Here is an 18,660-nt window from a genome sequence, read left to right on the forward strand (position 1 = left end):
GGCGCGTATGCTATCTCTTTCTCCGTCCATTGCTCCTCCTCGTTCCGGAGAACCTACAAAACAAACAGAAGGAATTAAAAAAATCCAACTTTTAATTAAATATTCCTCTGAAAAAATTTCATCTTTTTAATTGATTCTATTTTTCTCACTCGGAGCTCCGGGTTAGTAACCCGGTTATTCAGATCTGTGAAAAAGTCTCGATTTTCTTGGGAAATTGAGAAATCGCCGATGTCGAAACCGTGGGGTGATATCGGCGCATGGGCCGACGAGGCAGAGCGTGCCGACGAGGAGCAAGCTACGGCGGATGCGCAGAGCTTCCCAAGCTTGAAGGAAGCTGCGACTTCCACCAAGTCTAAGAAGAAAAAGAAGATGACTTTATCGGAGTTCACCAAGGTTGCTGATGGTGGTGGATTGACGAGGGAGCAGATGATTCAGCTTCCTACTGGGCCTAGGCAACGCTCTGAGGACGAAATGCAGCGCGGTGGTATTGGTGGGGGTTTCTCTTCTTACGGTGGAAGGTCAATGTCGAGAGATCGAGATGATTCTAATGGTGGTGGGAGGAGAGGTTATGGTGGGTTTGATGATGATCAGAGAGGGGGTTCTAGGGTTTCTGATTTCCCACTGCAGTCTAGGGCTGATGAGGCTGATGATTGGGGGAAAGGGAAGAAGTCGCTTCCTGTGTTTGATCAGGGACGGCAAGGTCGTTATGGTGGTGGTGGTAGTGGCAGTTATGGAGGTGGTAGTGGCAGTTATGGAGGTGGTGGTGGCAGTTATGGAGGTGGTGGTGGGGGAGGAGGAGGCAGATATGGAGGTGGTGGTGGCAGTTACGGAGGTGGTGGAGAAGGTGGTGGTGGAGGAGGCAGTTATGGAGGTGGATTCTCTAAAGCTGACGAGGTTGGTAACTGGGGAGCAGGTAAAAGCCAGGCGTCACTCTCAAAATCATCTACATTTGGGTCAGGTGGTGTTCAGGAAGAGCGTCGTCGTCTTGTTCTTGAACCACGAAAGGCTGTTGTTGTTGAAAGTGGTGTGAGTGAGACTCTAACTGAAACTGGTGTGAAGACGAGTAAGGCTAGTCCGTTTGGAGCAGCAAGACCTAGAGAGCAAGTTCTTGCGGAGAAAGGATTGGACTGGAAGAAACTTGACTCGGAGATTGAGGCTAAGAAGGGAAGTTCTCAAACGAGCAGACCGTCGAGTGCACAGTCGAGCAGGCCGTCAAGTGCTCAGTCTAATAGGTCTGAGAGCTTAACGTTGGAGAATGTGGTGAAGCCTAGACCGAAAGTGAATCCCTTTGGTGATGCAAAGCCTCGGGAAGTGTTGTTGGAGGAACAAGGGAAAGATTGGCGCAAGATGGATTCTGAACTCGAGCATCGCAGAGTTGACAGGTCTTCTTTATTCATCTGTATATTATCTGAGAAAATGTGGATCTGTTTCAAGTCTATGTTCTTACTTACTTAAGTTGTTGACTGGTGAACCAAATAGAGGATAGGAAACTAATTGAATGACTTGCCTACTTAAGTTATTGTGTATTCGTTGTTTTCTTTTGATGGTGTGTTATAGTGTATAACTTATCTGTGATTATGTTGATGACTTTGCCAATTAGCTCACTTTTGATCTATTTCGTGTGAAACAAATATGTTCCAGGCCTGAAACAGAAGGAGAGAGACTATTGAAGGAAGAGATCGAAGAACTACGGAAGAAATTTGAGAAGGAAGCAACCATCACAGCTGATAGCAAGGAAACTCAACAAGAATCCCACAGCAATAACCATAACATACCTGACATTATAAGCGCGAAAGAAAAAGAGCTGGAGTCACTGATCCGTGAGCTAGACGACAAAGTCAGGTTCAGGCCAAGAGCAGTTGAGAGGCCTGGATCAGGTGCAGGCAGCAGAACAGGCAACTATTCCGAAAGACCTCATTCCCGGGGTGGATCAGTTGAAGATGCCAGGAGTGTGGAATCCATGGAAAGACCTAGATCACGAGGCACAGGTGGTGATGATAGAAGAAACTTCCAAGGAAGCAAGGAACGTGGATTCTTCAGCAACAGGAACGTCGACAGGTTAGTCTTTTAACAAAAAAATAAAACGGACTTGCATTATACTACTTGATAAGAATCTTGGAAATGATGCTGGTTGTAGTATAAAGATCCAAACATGAGTCATTTCCTTGTGATGGTTGACATCTTTGGATGCGATTAAACTGACATTTTGGGAGTTTTCCACAGGTCATCGTCGTCCAGGGATGGATGGTAGAAGAAGGAGACGGAAGAATGAATGTGGAATGAGATTTTGGAGTTTGGTTCCCATATTTTGAAGAAGCTTAATAATATTTAATAATAAAAGAAAAATTCATCTCTTTTGAATTCAAACCTAATTTTGGGGGGACTAGTTTTATATTTTATGTTTTTGTATTTGATTCATCTTCGGAAATCGAAGCCTAATGGTTTCTTCTCTTTCTTTTTTATTAATTGTATTTGTTTGGTCTTTTGCTCGTTGAGACAGACTCTGTTCTCTCTCTGTGACAATTATTGTGTCTTCAGAATTTTGGAGACAGACTCAGTTCTTCTGTTCATCTTCTGTGTTTGAAAATTATGTGTGCCAGTGCTGCTTCTGGAATCGCAAAGCTGTGATTAACGGTTGTACCTTTCTATGTTGGTTGAATTTTGATTCAACACTTTTGGATTCGTTGCACATATTACACTTGAAAGCTATTTATTTAGATAAAACAAAGATTGTTTCAGTCGCAGCTTGAACATTGCTCTCTATTTATTCAGCTTAAATCTGAAGATGGTGTACACGATGACGTTCTTCTTTTCATCTCCAAAGAAAAATGATAGAACTCAAAACATTACTCACGAGTAATGAAATGACCCCTTGTATATGCTTCATTTCGGTTGTTTGCCTTCAGCTTTGAAATTTTAGCTACTTTGGTTCAACATAAACAAAATCAAAAAGCATTTGGTCCATTATAAATTGTAAAAAAACGCGACTCCACTGGGGATCGAACCCAGAGTCTCTGGTTTCGTAGACCAGCGCCTTATCCATTGGGCCATGGAGTCATTTTGTTCATGTTCATGAGTATAGACTTCCAAATTAACATTACTTTTGTCTCTTCCGATCATGAGCACAAGAACGTCTCTTTAGTGATGAACACATGCAAAACACCAATCCTCGTATACATACCAAATCTCTACGAAACCGAGATGAAAGAGAAATGTACTCAAAAGGGTTTAGTAAAGAGTGCCTTGATACAAAACTTTCCTAAAAGGGGAAACTCAGAAGAACACACACTAGCTCATGTTTGAAGATGCACAGTCACGTACAAGGTTTTTCGCCTGATGTGAAGAGAATCCAGAAGAAAGGAGTATCATTTTAAAATCAGAGAATATCATTTTGTCGGTCTATCAAGAGTATCATTTTTAAAAAAATTAAAATCAGAGAATATCATTTTGTCGGTCTATATCAAGAGTACCATTTTAAAATTTTGATTATACTATATGGTACTATGTTTTTTTGGTGTAATATATGGTACTATGTTTTGAAATGAATACCGCAATAACTACGGAACACGTACATTTGCAAATTTGTCTGACGATACACACAACACCCAAACGCTCATTACACTGTATACTACTATGGTTTTGAATTATTTATTGATCCTTTGCTAGTAAAGTAAGTTAAAAAAAAAGTAAGCTTTTTTTCTTTTTTTAACACAGGTAAGCTTTTCATATGGTGATAAAATGAGAGAGCACGTCAAGGTGGAGAAGACAGAGACAGACTCTGCCTTTTGGACGAATAAAAGTCTCACTTCTTCATCTGTGGATTCACTTCTTTAAATAGGTCGATACAATTGCTAAACAAATGAAATATTTTATTCTGTATGTATTAGAAGGGCTTGATCAAAAACACTTTATCTTTCATTTAGACTTCGATATAATATGATTAATTTCCTTCAATTATTGTATTTGTAACTTTATCTTCTTTTTACATCCGTTTTAATTAGTGGTAATTGTAGAACAGCAAATATAATATATACATAACTGTATAGACTGTCAAACATGTTTTAAATACGGAAATGCATGCAGGCACGAAGACCAAAATAATAAAAACTGAAATATCCAAAATAAGTAAGCTTTCATATAACTGAAATATCCGAAGAACAGGGATGTAAAGCTTACAAAAAACATGGATACAAGAGTCATAAGAGATACCAAAAGCTACGGAAATAGCTAGTTTAACTTAAAATTAAGAACTCTTTAGGTAATATCCAAAGTGCAAAAAGTTATATATAATAGAATATTCTAAAATAATAAATCTAACACATTTCATGATAATCCCCACGCGTCTGATCCATAAGTAAAACCACCATCTGCAACGGAGCTCATGCCATAAAAAAAACCGGAGTCACCATCTTGATAACTAATGTTTCCGTAGCAATCTAATTTTGATGTCTCCACCATCGGTTGAAACAAACTGTTGGCGGAGAATTCACGGAAGTTTTCAAGATGTCCAACCATCGGTGGAGATGGCGGTGGTGGTGGTGGTGGTATCAGTGGCGGAGGCTGGTTGCGTTTCTTCTTCAAGAACTCTTGAACGATATCTTGCAAGAGACCAGAATCAGAATGTTCTTGCGGGAAAAACTCCGTGTAGTTTTCATCAGCGGAAGAGGAAATGCTTGCCGTTTTTGTCAAGGAGCAAGAAGGAGAAGAGGAGCCGTTAGTCGCTGTTTCGTGAGAGGAATACCATAAGAGAGGCTGTGTGTTCATCTTCAGAGGTGACGGTATAGGAGAACGAACGGCCTTCATAGATTTATTTGAGGAGAAAGAGAATCTAGGCTCGGCAACAGGATTAGTAACAGGATAAGTATAGTTGGTCCGAGCCTTAGATCCACGAAACTCACGAGCTGCACAGTCGTAAGCACAAGCGGCTTGCTCCGCCGTATCGAACGTTCCGAGCCAACGTCTCTCCTTCGACGTGGGATCACGTATCTCCGCCGCGTAACGTCCCCACGGCCTTCGGCGAACGCCGCGGTACCTTGTCCTGCCAGATCCGGTGATGGTCGTCACTATTGTCTCCTTTGAAGACGGTGTGTTGTTAACCTGCGGGGGTTTTGCGTCGTTGGCAAAGATTCTCGTTAGAGGAATCGGGTCGGGTTCGTAACCGGGTATGAAGGAGTGGGTAGATTCGTTGAACTTTCTTAGGGCTTCTTCCATTTTTGGTTTTTAGGGTTTGTATGTTGAAGGACAAAAGTAAGGAGAGATGTGGAAGATCAGTTGTTGGTACGTTGACACTCGACAGAGATGGTGCTTCTAGGTATTTATAGATGCATCAAATTGTTTAACACATACTTATGTAAAACCATAATTTACTTAGGAAATTAAAAGTTACTTTAGTATATGTATTAACATTAGTGTAGTTTTCTTTCTTAAGTGATGATGCAAATGGACAAATAAAACTTTTAAAATATTTTCAACAGACCAATAACGTTTTAAGTTTTCACACACATCGTAGAAACATTTTACATTATTTTAAAATGATTAGCATAGTAAACGATAAAATCAATTAGTTGAGACTACCAATAAAGATACTAACAAATTAATTCATCAATTAGTACATTCGTTTTCAACCTATATATTAACAACGTGTGTTTACCAATGAAACGGTAATTATCAGAATGTATGTTTTTGTTCTAATGTGATTTATATCCTTCAACACAAAAGATGGAGAAAATTAAGAACAAATTAATGATTTTTGAAAGTAGAGAAAGTAAAACAAATGATATGCGTAGGCAACACTGCAGTGTATGCCTGACCTCTTGCATGTATTATTGTACGAAGAGGATTTGAGGTTTGTCTAAACGTATATGTATGTGTATATACAAGCTAAAACCATATGTATTTGAAGAACCAGATGCTTGTTTTTTATTTATTGCTTCTGTCAAGAAATAATAAAATCATGCATGTCTTCCCGTGCTTCACGTTACAACAATCCATTATAAGTTGAGTAGTAGAACCATAGAAATTTAGAAGTACTATTTGATAAAAAAAAAAACAGCCTTTGTACCCGTTGTCCATGCATGACATTGTGTCAGTGGTATAATAATAGTGGTTATATTAATTACTGCAATATGGTAAGCCTAAACCACAAAGGAAGTTAACTTCGGGTTTCCAGCTAACTTTTACGCAAATGTGTTTTTGTGATTTCCAAAGCCACGAAATCAATTACTGTTGTGAGTTAATTTCGTGTATGTAAATGACCTCTTCTATTTCCACTAACACAGGAGTATTTATTTCATTTTTTTAACACAGGAGTATTGGTTTGTTATCAAACTGAAAATACCTAAGGTTTGGCTTAAGAATAAGCATGTATGAACTAAATCCAAACCTAGTCGTCTTGGTGAAATTCAAGCTAAAGTGCTAAACCAATTGCTTATCTCATAACTGAACGAATAGAACTTCAAATGAGCTTAACCAACGAAACACACTAAACAAACAAGAAATTTCAGTACTATACATTCAGTTAAAAATCCATCTTAGTAAAAAAAAGTATAAACAAATAATAAAAATTGCACTCGCTATAAAAAAACATAATTCATTAACTAACCAAAATTACACATTTTCGTCTATTTTTCTTCCTATTTCTCTCTATCAACTCTCTACAAAACTATTTTTTTGTTGTTATTTTTTTGTTGTTATTTCACAAATAAGTCCAACAAATATTATTTTCAGTTTTTCATTTTTCATGAGAATTGTTATCTTGTTTTGAACCGAATATCACTGATCACAGTATATTTACATATTAACGTCTATAATATATATTTGCTCCTTATTTATATCGCACGGGACATCATCAAGGGCGAAGCTAGTTTTTTTTTTGTAATGGGTGCATCTGTCTATAGAAATAAAAATATCAGCAAAAGATGGACTCGAACTCGAAACATTATGGGTGCACATGAGAAATTTTACCATTATATCTAGCACAATTTCATTGATTTTACATATAAAACTGTAAATTTTGATATTTTAATGGATGCACATGCCTCCATAGTATATGATGTACCTTCGCCCTTGGACATCATAACATATTTCTTTTTGGATTTTCTTATTCTCCATTACAGAATAATGTGAGAGTATAGTGTAAGTGTGTAACCAGTCGAAACATGATTTGATAGATTTTGAAAGAGGGAGTAATGGTGTGGGTCGAGAAAAGAAGATTTTTAACGACAAAAAAAGAGAGTACTTTGAAAAAAACAAAAACTGCAAATTCCATCAATCAAGTTTTCTCCTTGAAACGCGGACTTTACGTCATCAACCTAATTCATTCTTCCAAGAACAACAACAATCATGTTAAAAAAAAAAACAGAAAACTGAATACATATTTTCTTGAAATAATGATCATTGATCAGGGATAAGTAGTATAAATCAGATTCTATATTTGTTTTGTTTTCTTAAGGAGAAATTCCTCTATTATATGGAGTATTAATTTATTTATCGACTTAAAATTGTGATACAAAATAGGTTAGAAAAATGAAAAAGTGAGTGACCTTTTGAGCCATCAGAAAAGATCATTCTCATCATTTTGCCCCCTATGAATTTATGATGTGTTCCCTGCGCACCCATGCGTTGCATAATTATTACTCCCTGATTTGACTATCGAGATTTTTAAATTTTAACCTTTATATTATTGATTTATATATTAATTTATAGCCAAACATCATTAAATGCATACACACGCTGAGTAATACCACAATTTAGTTTTCAATATAAAAATTGGAAAATTATAAAATGATACTGCTCATAACACTTATGAAGTGTTTTTATCATTTGAGAATCCAGCCACAAAAATTAAAATTGCCAAAATATATTAGATTAATCACTAAACCAAAAACATATTCTTGAAAACATGATTTTTAATGTAAAATGTTTACAATAATTAAAAGATTACAGTTAATCGACCCCGTTGATGATGTATGAGTATTTTTAAGAGAATAAATTGAGTTTTTCATATATGCATTAAAGTTTAGGGAATTTGCAAGTTTACGTTGGAGTCGTTTGAGATTAGAGATAACACATTGAATTACAAAGAGAAATGCTACTAGTCTGGAACACATCTACATCTACACACATTCGTAACTAGCACTTCACACTCGAACAATGTTGAAACAATTGAACAGTAGCCGATTGAATGACAGCATAAAACGAGAACTAGAAGTTACATGGTTGGTTTGGGATTCAAACTGAAACATTGAATTATTGGAAAATCTTGGTACCACCGCTCGACATGATATACCTATATGGGTTACTGTTAAAGGAACTTAGGTACGTAGTATTGTCACAACACGTCTATATATAAAACTAAGATTGAAATAATCGAAGGTTTATTTATAAGGAATTAACGTCTGAGTAGTAAGATAACCACTTCTCCGTTTCAAGTTTCAACCTTTTGTCAATTAGTGTTAAGTATACAAGTATCATTGTTATTAAACAGTAGTGGCAGGTTTTGCTTAGACTTTGAGAAGATAGACCAAACTTAGAGTTTGTCGTCTTGAGAGTAATTATACTAGATATCTATATACGCTTGCACATCGTCAATTAGTGTTAGATATACAAATATCATTGTTCTATTAAACAGTAGTGAAGATTTTGGTTATGGTGCTAATTAAAAATCATTTGTTTGATATGTTGTAGTTTTTGGTTGGTCTGATAAAACTTTTTATTTAAATAAGTTTTTAGAAATACCTTCTAATAAAATGTGGATAATACTAATAAAGTTTAGTAGTATAAGAAAAATTGGAAAGGGGGATAATGATCTGCCAAACTCAGAGCAGTATCAATACTTTTTGGTTCTGATCAGATTGTCTCCTATTCTCTCAACCTTAATATCATAGGGTCAGATTCATATGAATGCATTTACAACCCATTAAACCTTTAGCAAACATGAAACCGGCAGATCATAAATGATTTCTATTACCAGCTCTTTATTCATTACAAATTATTATTGGTGGTATTATTATTTTGTCCCACAAGCGTCTTTAGAACAATGGAAATTTTTTTAAATTAATCCATAACATACGCTTTTAACTTTCCTTTTGTTTGAAAAATTAAAAGCGTTGAGTAGATATAACTTGTAAAGACCAAGAACAGTTGAACAACAAAGACAACAAAATAAAAGATAATTTAGTTTTATGAATTTTCATTTCAGATTTTTCTTTTTTTCAATGACAACGGGCCTAACGATTACTGAGGGCCAATTTGCATATAGAATATGACAGTATACCGTCTTGACTTAAACTATGAACTCTTTCTACAAAAAAAGTCAAAATGGTATTAACCAGAAAGAGTTATCAAAGAGATTCAAGCACACAACAAAGAAATTTTAGAGCAGTTGATCCATATACGAGTCTTCTTTAGGCTTATTAGCTCCACCACTCTGAGTACCTCCAGAAAGAAGATTACTAACAATGGAGCTTCCCCACGAAAGCCAACCCGTTACTCCTCCCTGTTGCTTCTCAGCCTCAATCACACTCCTCAGTTGCTCTTCCTCAACCATCTCTTCCCATCTCTTCCTCATATACTCTCTCACACCTTCAGCGCCTTGGTTAACCATCTCCTGCGGAGGGAACTCCAACGGGTTCTGGTCCAAGTTCAGCTTCTCCAGCTTCTCCAACCTGAAAAACGAGTCTGGCAAGACTCTGATCTGGTTGTTGCTGACGTCCAGCTCCTTGAGGTTAGCTAAATCAGAGATGGTGTCGGGTAGCTCAGTCAAGTCGCTGAAGTTGCTGCTCAAGTTCAAGACTTCGAGGCTCGTGAGTCTCCCTATAGCTATCGGAAGGCCGTGGATCTCGTTCATGTGCGCGTCTAGATACCTTAGAGACCGCATCTCGCATATGGAGTTAGGGAAGAAACGGAGTTTGTTCAGATGGATTGATAGCCTTTCGAGGTTGAGTAGCCCGTATCCAATGTTTGCAGGGAGAGAAGCCAAGTTGTTGAAGCTCGCGTCTAACTCCACTAGTGACCTAATCACAAAAGAAAAACAACTCTCTTCAGCATCAGACTAAAGGAAACAAAACGTATTATAATCACAGAACCTGCACTGAGTTATGCTCTCCGGGAGATAAGTAAGCTTGTTCCCGGATACGTTTAAGACCCTCAGGTTAAGTAACAGTCCGAAAGAGTCGGGAAGAGACTCGAGAAGGTTTGAAGATACATCAAGCTCCTCTAGCTTCTCAAGCCCTGAGATTGTATCAGGTAGTAACTGCAAAAAGTTTAACAAGATCTCGTCATGCTTTAGCTCATCCTTCACAATAACCACCAAAGATTCATAAAGCTAAATCTAAAACCTAAAGTTTCGTGCTTTACATAACAAAACTAATCATCAAGATCTTGGCATGCTTAGCTCATTGATCACATAAACACTCATCAGAAGTAAACTTTGGCATCGAAAGTTTCGTTCTTTACTAAGTAATAACGTTCGAGCAAACAGTATCAATCGAAAGATTGGTGCTTTTACCTTGAGATCGTTGCGAGAGAGATTCAACGAGACCAAAGAGACGTTATTCCCTAAAGCTTCAGGGAGAAGCTTAAGCCGACGATCAGAGAGATCGATCCTCTCAACTCCACCACCATCGAGAATCTCAAGAACCTCCTCGTTCACTTCATCGCCACCGTCCAACGACTCAACCGCCGAGGCATAAACCTCACTCAGCTTCTCCTCCAAACCCCTAAGCTGCTTCTCGTACCTATTCGAACAGAATATAATAATCAATGTATTAATTAAAGTTTGTTACAATGTTCTAAACCAGTTGGTTATCTCTTAACCATAATAAACCGGTATACATTAATCAAATAGTTAGTTACCCTTCGTGAACTTCCTCCAACTTCACAACCGTAACGTAGATCTGCTCCTCCTTGGCAGCATCCTCGGGAGACAACGAGGATGGATCAGTCTCTCGGATCTGAGCGATCTTGGCACGAGCGGAGGAGACGGACGAAGGATCGGGGCGGGGGCCTAGCGAGGCGAAGACGTGGAGGGTCTGCGTGATGGTGCTGGGGATTGATTCGATCAGCGTGGAGATGACGTGAGGGTTTGTGAGAAGAGGGTAGCGATTGGCGAGGGAGTGTTGGACGGAGAGAGACGGTGGCGCGTGGGAAGCGGGATCGGAGTGGTGGAGGGCGTAGGAGAGTAAGGGGAAGATCTCGAGATCGTGATCCATCTTTGTGTGTTGATTTCGCAGAGGAGAGAGTAGTGTTGTTGTTATATACAAAACCTTTAGACCAAAAGAGGGATTAAGGATGATGTCAAAATAAAGAAGATTGAGACTTTTGTGGAAAAGAATATGAAACCTGTAATGTGTTTGGGATCTAACTAAAGTCTAATGAAGAAAGACGAAAGAGTGTGTAACTGACTGTGACATTTAGATTGATAATCTTTATTTTCTGTATTATTATTTGGTCAACTGGGCCGGCCCTGATATAAAATAAAACAATTGGGCCGCTTATTTTTGTAAAAGAATGTAGTAAATAAAATGTTCATGCTACATTTTTACACATTTTTACCATTAAGGTTAGCAAATAATTAGAGAAAAAATGTTCAGTGAGAAAATTATTACTGAAATTTGGAAATTTCTTATTCATTATTCTGAATACTTGTAAGTTGTGATTATGCATGGACTTTGTATTTACAGCATTAGTAAATCATAAGGTTTTATCAAGCCCTAAAGAATTCCAGCAGAAGTAGTAGTTTCTGTTTTATTTGAAACCAGAATCTTTTCTTCTTAAGAATCAATAATAAGAATCTATGGATCACTGTTTGGACGTTGATTTTCTTCGAAAGTTATTTTTTTTTTGGATTTGGAGTTCCTGTTCTTTATCTTTAGGGCATATGTAACCATGACATTAAATTTGGTGTTAAAATTACACCAATTTGATATTTTGGTGTCAAAATATTTTTGTCATCTCTAACTATGATACCAAATATTACACCAAAAGTAATTTTATATATTATTTGATGTTTTCAGTTTTAATATTTATTATATTTTTATTTGAAATTGACAAATAATTGTTCTATCACACACACTTAGATATTATGATTGTTAATTTTTTAATTATATATTTATCAATTTTATTCACATTTATGTTTTTGATGAAAATAGAACTTAAATTACGCAGATTGGATGAACATTTTGTAACTCTCAGATAAAAAAACGTACAAGTAGAGGGCAGAACTGATAGAGATAAAAATAAAAATTTATAAAAGCTTTAGTTTCTGTCGTCAACTTCTAATAACCTTTACATCAAAACAAATTTGCTAGAATATAAATGAATTTAATTCATATGTACATTTTATACAAACGACGAAAGTGGGAGTAAGCTCACATAAATCATGCCACATCATTAATTTTGTAGTTAAACTACCACGTGCCCAGATATGATTGGATAGTTCATATGTACATTTTATACAAACGACGAAATTGATTAAGCTGATAAAAGAGCTAGGATTGTGTTTCCTGGAAGTGGTGGTGATCGTATGAGAGACGTTTGAGCAATATTGGTTTATAGTTATCATCTGCAGATCTTCTAATATATCAAATTTGATTTAAAACCCTGCTCGATCCAGGTTTAGAAATGATATTTAAATCAGAATATAATTTCAGTGAAATGATTTTTTTTTTTGCAAAATGCAAGTACACAAAAAAAAGTAAGAAATAGTGAAAGGAAGTGAATGGATTTTTATTTCTTTATGAAATTCACATAAAGTAAAATATCTAAAGCATAACAAACTGGTAAATTTTAGGCTTTGTTTGTTTGTGGTTAATAAAATACTTTTCTGTTTTTAGTTTTTTTATTTTTCAAAAACCATTTTGTTATTCAATCAAGATTTTTGAAAAAAAAACTTCAGAATTTAGTACTAGATTTTATAACTATGTATGATTTTTACTGTACTGGCTATGTAAATAAATTATTAAGATTTTCTTCACTTATAGTTTTTCATATATGTTTCCTGGAAAGAGTTTCTCTCTATGTTTCTCTAATCAGTATAAAATGCTCTTTCTCTATCCCATTTTCAAAATCAAAAATTTCTGCAATCAAATAATCACTGTATTAACACAACCCTCTTCTTCTTTTTTTTTTCATAAATCATGGCAAAATTAGTTTGTTCTTGTCTGTTCATCTCCATGCTTGTTCTATCTGGTAAGATTTTGCACGGCTTGTATTTCATTGAACAAGGAACTATACAAGCATCATATACTAATTCTTGAAATTGATGCGTCTAAATCATTTAAGCAAAGTTTGTTTTACAATAAACACTGCTATAAAACAAATTAGTCAGTTGATTAGATTTTACAAAGATCACTTAACATCTATCAGACATATATTTATAATTGTAGGTGTAGATACCTTTCAACTAAACATATTTAAATAATATATGCTTGTTCGTTTATATTATAATATATGCTTAAGTTATTTATCTGTTGTTAAAAAGTATACTTAAATTACATTTGTAAGCTCTTTTAACATGTTTGTTTGTTTTTAGCATTTTTGGCTTTGCCAAGTGCAGATGGAGCGGATATAAGAAGGTGCAGTGTGGTGTTGAACCTAAGCAAGCCATGCACTTTTCAAGAATGCCAACCACTTTGTATTCAGAAGTACAAGGGGACTGGCCTTTGTCTCGGAGATAACATTAAGAACTCGAAATGCAATTGTGAATATAATTGTTAAGCTTAATTATATATAATATGATGTTAAACTAGACACAAAATCTTTATTATCACATGAATACAAATCTTTTTTTTATATAAACCTTGCGGTAAAATACTAAACATGCATTTGCTAATCAGATCCCGTATATGCAAATCACGGTTGAATAAAATAAGACCAATCTTAGTGAATTATTTCTTTCTTTTTTTAATTATACATGAATATTCCGGTCTCCACAAAAATGGGTCCAAACTAGCCACATGTTAACAATCTACGTTTTCAGCCCATGTGTTAGTTTTATGTTCCTGGCAATGCCGAAATGTTAATCTTTCAGTAGCCGAGACTCGAATCCTAGTAGCTTCACCGTATTGGACTTTTTCCTCAAGTTAATCACCACCGGGCTGGCCTGGTTAAATCATATCTTGTTAAGACGATGAGATTCTTCCTCGTAATAAACCTAGGGTTTATGAAATATTGACATGCATACCTGAGACTGTCACACTATCTTAATTGATTCTACTAAATGGATCAACTAGATTTGATCGGGTCTTGGGATGTGTGAATCTATTCATCAACCAGGTTCCTTGATTAGTAGTTCACGTGCTTTGCTCATTTTTCTTAAAGATATATACCAATTGTCAAAATTCAAAATGTTTATTGCTGAAAAGACTGACATATTTTGTCAGTATAATAAGTCAAAGATGTTTAGAAAGAGAATCAAAATTCATAATGGTTCGGACAGTAAAATGTCTTAAAGTAAAACACTCTTGTTAGTTCAAAAGATTCTCTTTCTCTTCTGATCCTCCCCATTCTCTTATCCTCTCTTCTGCCATTGCAGCCTACAAACATATCGCTCAACGGATTAGAACAAATATTCAGTGAGTAATTTCTTGTCTACTAACTCTAGTAAGTGTTTTGGTTCTTCACCTCTTTGTCCCAATTGGTTTTGCAGATCATCCAAGTCAAAACTATCGATTGAACAAATGTTCCCGTCATCATCCCCCACCAGATTCCCTGATTAATATATATTTCCGTAAAATAAAAAAACTCTGGTCTTTCGTCCCATTTATAAAAAAGGTTTTAGAAAGGATGTGAAATTTCCATTACCATCACTCCATATTCAAGCTTAAATCCCAACAATAGACCAAATGGGACTCCAAATAAGTAATAGCAAGCTATGTTCACATACGCAACAACCGCTTGCCATCCTGCTCCCACAGCCACTCCTACATAACCAAGTTTTATTTACTATAATAATGTCACATCCGATAAAATTTGAACTCCATATATATAATATCATATAAATGCAATAAACCATTTCACTTGTATCCAATTAGTATTGCTATTGAGTTACAAGTTTTATGTACATTCGCGCAGTATTAGAGTTCAATAAAAAAAATACTAGGAGTCCGAATGAGAGATTTTGATGAGTATTACCAGACAATACAGGTTGAACATTGTTGATGACAATGCAGAAGGCAAGCATTGGTGTGAGTTCTCTAACCACATTCCTAACAACTTCATCTTCCACAAACAATACCGGGTACTCGTCTCGGAAGATGAGTAGGACCGCGGCTATAGCCATTCCCATTACTGACGATAATATCACGGCAACAACTAGAGAGAACTTGGCCGCTCTTGGGTGGCTAGCTCCAAGCTCATTTGACACTCTCACACTGCCAAAACATATTTATTAGCTTGGCACTTATGGGATGTTTTGAAGTTGCAAAGAGTTATTTTCACATGAGTATTTTACCTTACAGCTGCGTTTATCCCAACTGAAACCATTGCTGCCCATCCCAAAATATTCATGCTTCATTTAACACACCGTTAAGGTAAACAAATATATAGTTAGAGAAAATTTTGTAATGAAAGTAGTGAAATTCGAATTTTCTTACTTTGTTTAATTCTTATATTACAAGTACGTAACTAACGAGTAGACGTGTGTAAGTCAATTCAATCCAGAAAAAATAGATTAAAAATGTGGGAAATATTTAATTAGACTATTAAACTATATTGGCCTCAAAAGACAAAACAAATAGACTACTACGCAAGTTAGGTCTACTCTTATTTAGAGAATCTTTGTGACAATCTGAATAGATGAATAGAAAAAGAGATCATGTAAACCTTAAATATCATGAAGAAATGATATAGTTTAAGAAACGTGTTTATTAATTTTCAAGTATAGAGTATAATAAATTTTACCATATGGAGAGTGCCGCTACGGAGACTTCAGCATTCTTCAAATATCCAGCAAATAATACGAGCGCCATGAAATACCAAATCTCCAAACTACAAAGGTAAGAATATATATATATTAAAGGGTTGGATCAAGTCTGGACCAAATTCAGTTACAACCAAAAAAAAAAAAAAAAAAAAGTCTGGACCAAATTAACTGGGAAAACCGGTTTGATACTCACCAAAGCATGACAGCAGAAGCCAATGACAATTTGATAAAACCCCACAAATTGTGAAAAGCCTCCCACGTGAATCCAGACCAAGCTTCTCCACAAGTACCACTAAATATATACACTACTTGTGCCACAACGATGAACCACCACGACGTGTTAAGCACAAAAGCCAAACCGGGAAGTCCCCAATGAAACTTAGACATGACTAGCCATGTGAGCAACGTGTGGATCACAAGAGCCGCACCAGAGATTGCTGCCATGACCATGATCTTGCTTTGCGACTGCAAAAACTTTGCGCTCGGGAAATTTATGGCGTAGGCAAAGATTTGTGGGATCATGTAGATGGAGAATATTCCGGCCATGGCCGAGATCCCCGCGGTTTGGCCTATGAATGTTAGGATTGGAGCGGCGAAGATGTAGAGAAGAGAAAGGATGAGAGCGGTTACGGTTAGAATCACCCATGAACGTTGTAAGTAAACGCCGAGCAGCGATACTTTTCCTGCTCCAAACGCTTGTCCGCATAACGTTTCCAGCGCGCTTCCCATTCCAAGCTAGTCATGTTTGCAATTGCACCATACATGGACGTAAGAGCATTATCAATGGTAAACACTATATAAGTTTTATAAAAAAAATAAAAAAAAATTAAAATCTAATTATATAATCATTTTATTTATTTTAAAATAGTAATTGAATCATTATATAAGTGACATATGCATGATGAATTTCTCATAAAAATATGAGAGTCTCTCAAAAAAAATTCTATCTACTTTCTCTCTTACTTTTGTATTATTTTAATTTATTTTGCTTGTGAATAATTATATGAGAGACTATATTGTTCATGCTATAAATTTAATATTTTTGATGACATACAATTCATATAGTCAATATGAAATAACACATCAACTTGTTCATATAACTACTATAGATTCTAAAATAAATTTGAAATTTAATTAATTTGCAAAGTATAGTCTATACGTAAGGCATCAATTTTACATCTATGCAAATAAAAACACAGCTCAAATATACTAAAACTATTACAATAATCGAATGGTATTTAACCTAATAATAAATAGTTTTTGTTTTGTTTTTAAATATGCAAAATATTCACATGCGTACCATGATACCGAAGGAGAAACCGGCGATGACAGAGTTCTCAATGGAGACGGCAGCGAGGGCGATGGTGCTAATATGTCCGGCGAAAACCTGAGTGATGGCTCCTAGAGAGAACTGGGCCATCGATGTGAAAATGGCCGGGCCGGCTAGCTTCCATAGCTTCTTAGACTCGATTCTAAACTCTCTGGCGAAGTCTTTGACGTTGGAGATCGGCGGGATATCGACGGCGGTAGAGGAGAATGAGACAAGAGAAGATGCTCTGCTTCCGACTCCTAGATAATTCATCAATGCTTTCTGAGTTGCCTGGTCAAGTTCCTCCGTCGAGGTCAGAAACGGATCCATGAAACTGTTATCTTTCTCCATTCTCCTACCAAGATGGAGAATGATAGTCCTACAGAGGTAAGAGAGAAGATAGAGGATCTTGCGATCTTATGTATCAATAATTGTATAGACACTATTACAAGATTTTATAGGTCTTTATAGATTTTTTATTGTAGGAGTTTTTGGACACTGGTAAAAGACAGCGTTACACCAGTTAGACCATTGACTTAGTGTTCTACAGTAAATTATATTATGTGTGTCTGTTCAGTGTTGTATAACTATCATATAGAATCAAAAGGTGACGTATCTGATGTATCGTCGCACGACTAGGTAAGGCTAAACAATAAAATATAACAACACGCGGAGAAGAACGCAATTATAATTCATAAATGGTTGTAGAAATATACAAAAGATTATTGACCATTAAGATCTTTGTTTCGTGGACTCCATGTGCTGATCTTGCAACGTGCAAAGCAATCAGTGTGATATCCAGGAAGTGGAAAAACATAGTAAAAAAATTTAATCAAATAGCTAAGTTCGTTGGCCAATGGAAGACACAATGAAAATGGTATAGGCTCCACCGCAGAGAACCGATGATCTCACAGATACTTATTGGACTGTATCAAAGAACCAACGACATGGGCACAAAACTTTAGGCCATACATGAAATTTTACTGAACGTTGCATTGCACTCTTATAGAATCATAATAGGCTGTCTTGGTTTAGGTACTAAAATTGCCCAAATTGAAACTGGAATAATCCATTTCCTAAATCAGAACCCACATGTCTTACTTCTGTTTTCCAGTGCTCGGCAAAGAAAGATAACAATGACCACATCTTCTGGTAAGCATGTGTCTGTGCAGAAGCTCCATGTAACTGCAGCTGCCTAACTACTTTGCATTGAATGAAAATTTATGTGTTTCAAAAAAGAGAGAGCACATAATGATCGTTATTAGTTCAACATTTTCACTCTCGTTTAATCCTTTTTTTCTGGTTATATTCTTGACGAAAACCACAAAACGGCACGCAGTCTCAAGGTTTTCATCTTGGTCTTGAACTAATTAGGCCGAATTTTAGCTTAATGGGCCTTCAACGTAAGACAAGCCCAATATATTTTTCT

General features: G+C 36.1%; 5 protein-coding genes and 1 non-coding gene across 7 annotated transcripts; 2 read left to right on the top strand and 4 right to left on the bottom strand.

The window, feature by feature from the left end:
- Positions 1-133: 133 nt before the first annotated feature.
- On the top strand, positions 134-2,570 carry LOC106401181 (eukaryotic translation initiation factor 4B2-like). Of its 2 annotated transcripts, XM_048741785.1 has the most exons (4): positions 137-715; positions 845-1,382; positions 1,642-2,058; positions 2,224-2,570. In XM_048741785.1, exons 1-4 carry the CDS (start codon positions 229-231, stop codon positions 2,249-2,251), a joined length of 1,470 nt encoding a protein of 489 aa, XP_048597742.1. In that variant the 5' UTR covers positions 137-228; the 3' UTR covers positions 2,252-2,570. The 2 variants fall into 2 exon arrangements, with proteins under 2 accessions (XP_048597741.1, XP_048597742.1); XM_048741784.1 differs by having other exon boundaries at positions 134-1,382.
- LOC106398432 (ethylene-responsive transcription factor ESR1) lies at positions 2,408-5,934 on the bottom strand. Its single transcript, XM_048741786.1, has one exon. The coding sequence runs from the start codon at positions 5,209-5,211 to the stop codon at positions 4,324-4,326; it is 888 nt and encodes a 295-aa protein (XP_048597743.1). The 5' UTR covers positions 5,212-5,934; the 3' UTR covers positions 2,408-4,323.
- Positions 2,985-3,057, bottom strand: TRNAR-ACG. The gene has a single exon. It is a non-coding gene; the product is annotated as a tRNA-Arg (tRNA).
- Positions 5,935-9,163: 3,229 nt separating the features above from the next.
- On the bottom strand, positions 9,164-11,579 carry LOC106401781 (plant intracellular Ras-group-related LRR protein 3). The gene is made up of 4 exons (XM_013842361.2): positions 10,855-11,579; positions 10,508-10,736; positions 10,086-10,252; positions 9,164-10,013 (listed from the first exon to the last, which is right to left on the bottom strand). Exons 1-4 carry the CDS (start codon positions 11,208-11,210, stop codon positions 9,374-9,376), a joined length of 1,392 nt encoding a protein of 463 aa, XP_013697815.2. The 5' UTR covers positions 11,211-11,579; the 3' UTR covers positions 9,164-9,373.
- A 222-nt stretch (positions 11,580-11,801) lies between these two features.
- On the top strand, positions 11,802-14,155 carry LOC106400674 (defensin-like protein 163). Its single transcript, XM_013841039.3, has 2 exons — positions 11,802-13,188; positions 13,532-14,155. Exons 1-2 carry the CDS (start codon positions 13,137-13,139, stop codon positions 13,714-13,716), a joined length of 237 nt encoding a protein of 78 aa, XP_013696493.1. The 5' UTR covers positions 11,802-13,136; the 3' UTR covers positions 13,717-14,155.
- Positions 14,156-14,219: 64 nt separating this feature from the next.
- LOC106400388 (protein DETOXIFICATION 31) lies at positions 14,220-18,656 on the bottom strand. The gene is made up of 8 exons (XM_013840755.3): positions 17,223-18,656; positions 16,116-16,657; positions 15,901-15,987; positions 15,452-15,508; positions 15,133-15,371; positions 14,803-14,921; positions 14,623-14,709; positions 14,220-14,534 (listed from the first exon to the last, which is right to left on the bottom strand). The coding sequence occupies exons 1-8, from the start codon at positions 17,580-17,582 to the stop codon at positions 14,466-14,468; spliced, it is 1,560 nt and encodes a 519-aa protein (XP_013696209.1). The 5' UTR covers positions 17,583-18,656; the 3' UTR covers positions 14,220-14,465.
- Between the last annotated feature and the right edge of the window lie 4 nt (positions 18,657-18,660).

Source organism: Brassica napus, chromosome A9 (genome assembly GCF_020379485.1).
Source record: "Brassica napus cultivar Da-Ae chromosome A9, Da-Ae, whole genome shotgun sequence".
NCBI lineage: Eukaryota > Viridiplantae > Streptophyta > Magnoliopsida > Brassicales > Brassicaceae > Brassica > Brassica napus.

What these genes read in the sequence shown, in the direction of transcription:
- LOC106401181 (XM_048741784.1), top strand. Translation starts at nt 229, where the DNA reads ATGTCGAAACCGTGGGGTGATATCGGCGCATGGGCCGACGAGGCAGAG. An exon ending in GAGCATCGCAGAGTTGACAG is followed by an intron (nt 1,383 to 1,641) that starts GTCTTCTTTATT and finishes AATATGTTCCAG; the next exon opens with GCCTGAAACAGAAGGAGAGA. An exon ending in AGCAACAGGAACGTCGACAG is followed by an intron (nt 2,059 to 2,223) that starts GTTAGTCTTTTA and finishes AGTTTTCCACAG; the next exon opens with GTCATCGTCGTCCAGGGATG.
- LOC106398432 (XM_048741786.1), bottom strand. Translation starts at nt 5,211, where the DNA reads ATGGAAGAAGCCCTAAGAAAGTTCAACGAATCTACCCACTCCTTCATA.
- LOC106401781 (XM_013842361.2), bottom strand. Translation starts at nt 11,210, where the DNA reads ATGGATCACGATCTCGAGATCTTCCCCTTACTCTCCTACGCCCTCCAC. An exon ending in TTGGAGGAAGTTCACGAAGG is followed by an intron (nt 10,737 to 10,854) that starts GTAACTAACTAT and finishes CTGTTCGAATAG; the next exon opens with GTACGAGAAGCAGCTTAGGG. An exon ending in GAGAGCATAACTCAGTGCAG is followed by an intron (nt 10,014 to 10,085) that starts GTTCTGTGATTA and finishes TTTTGTGATTAG; the next exon opens with GTCACTAGTGGAGTTAGACG.
- LOC106400674 (XM_013841039.3), top strand. Translation starts at nt 13,137, where the DNA reads ATGGCAAAATTAGTTTGTTCTTGTCTGTTCATCTCCATGCTTGTTCTA. An exon ending in CTCCATGCTTGTTCTATCTG is followed by an intron (nt 13,189 to 13,531) that starts GTAAGATTTTGC and finishes GTTTGTTTTTAG; the next exon opens with CATTTTTGGCTTTGCCAAGT.
- LOC106400388 (XM_013840755.3), bottom strand. Translation starts at nt 17,582, where the DNA reads ATGGAGAAAGATAACAGTTTCATGGATCCGTTTCTGACCTCGACGGAG. An exon ending in GTAGCGGCACTCTCCATATG is followed by an intron (nt 15,509 to 15,900) that starts GTAAAATTTATT and finishes TGTTAAATGAAG; the next exon opens with CATGAATATTTTGGGATGGG. An exon ending in GGGATAAACGCAGCTGTAAG is followed by an intron (nt 15,372 to 15,451) that starts GTAAAATACTCA and finishes ATGTTTTGGCAG; the next exon opens with TGTGAGAGTGTCAAATGAGC.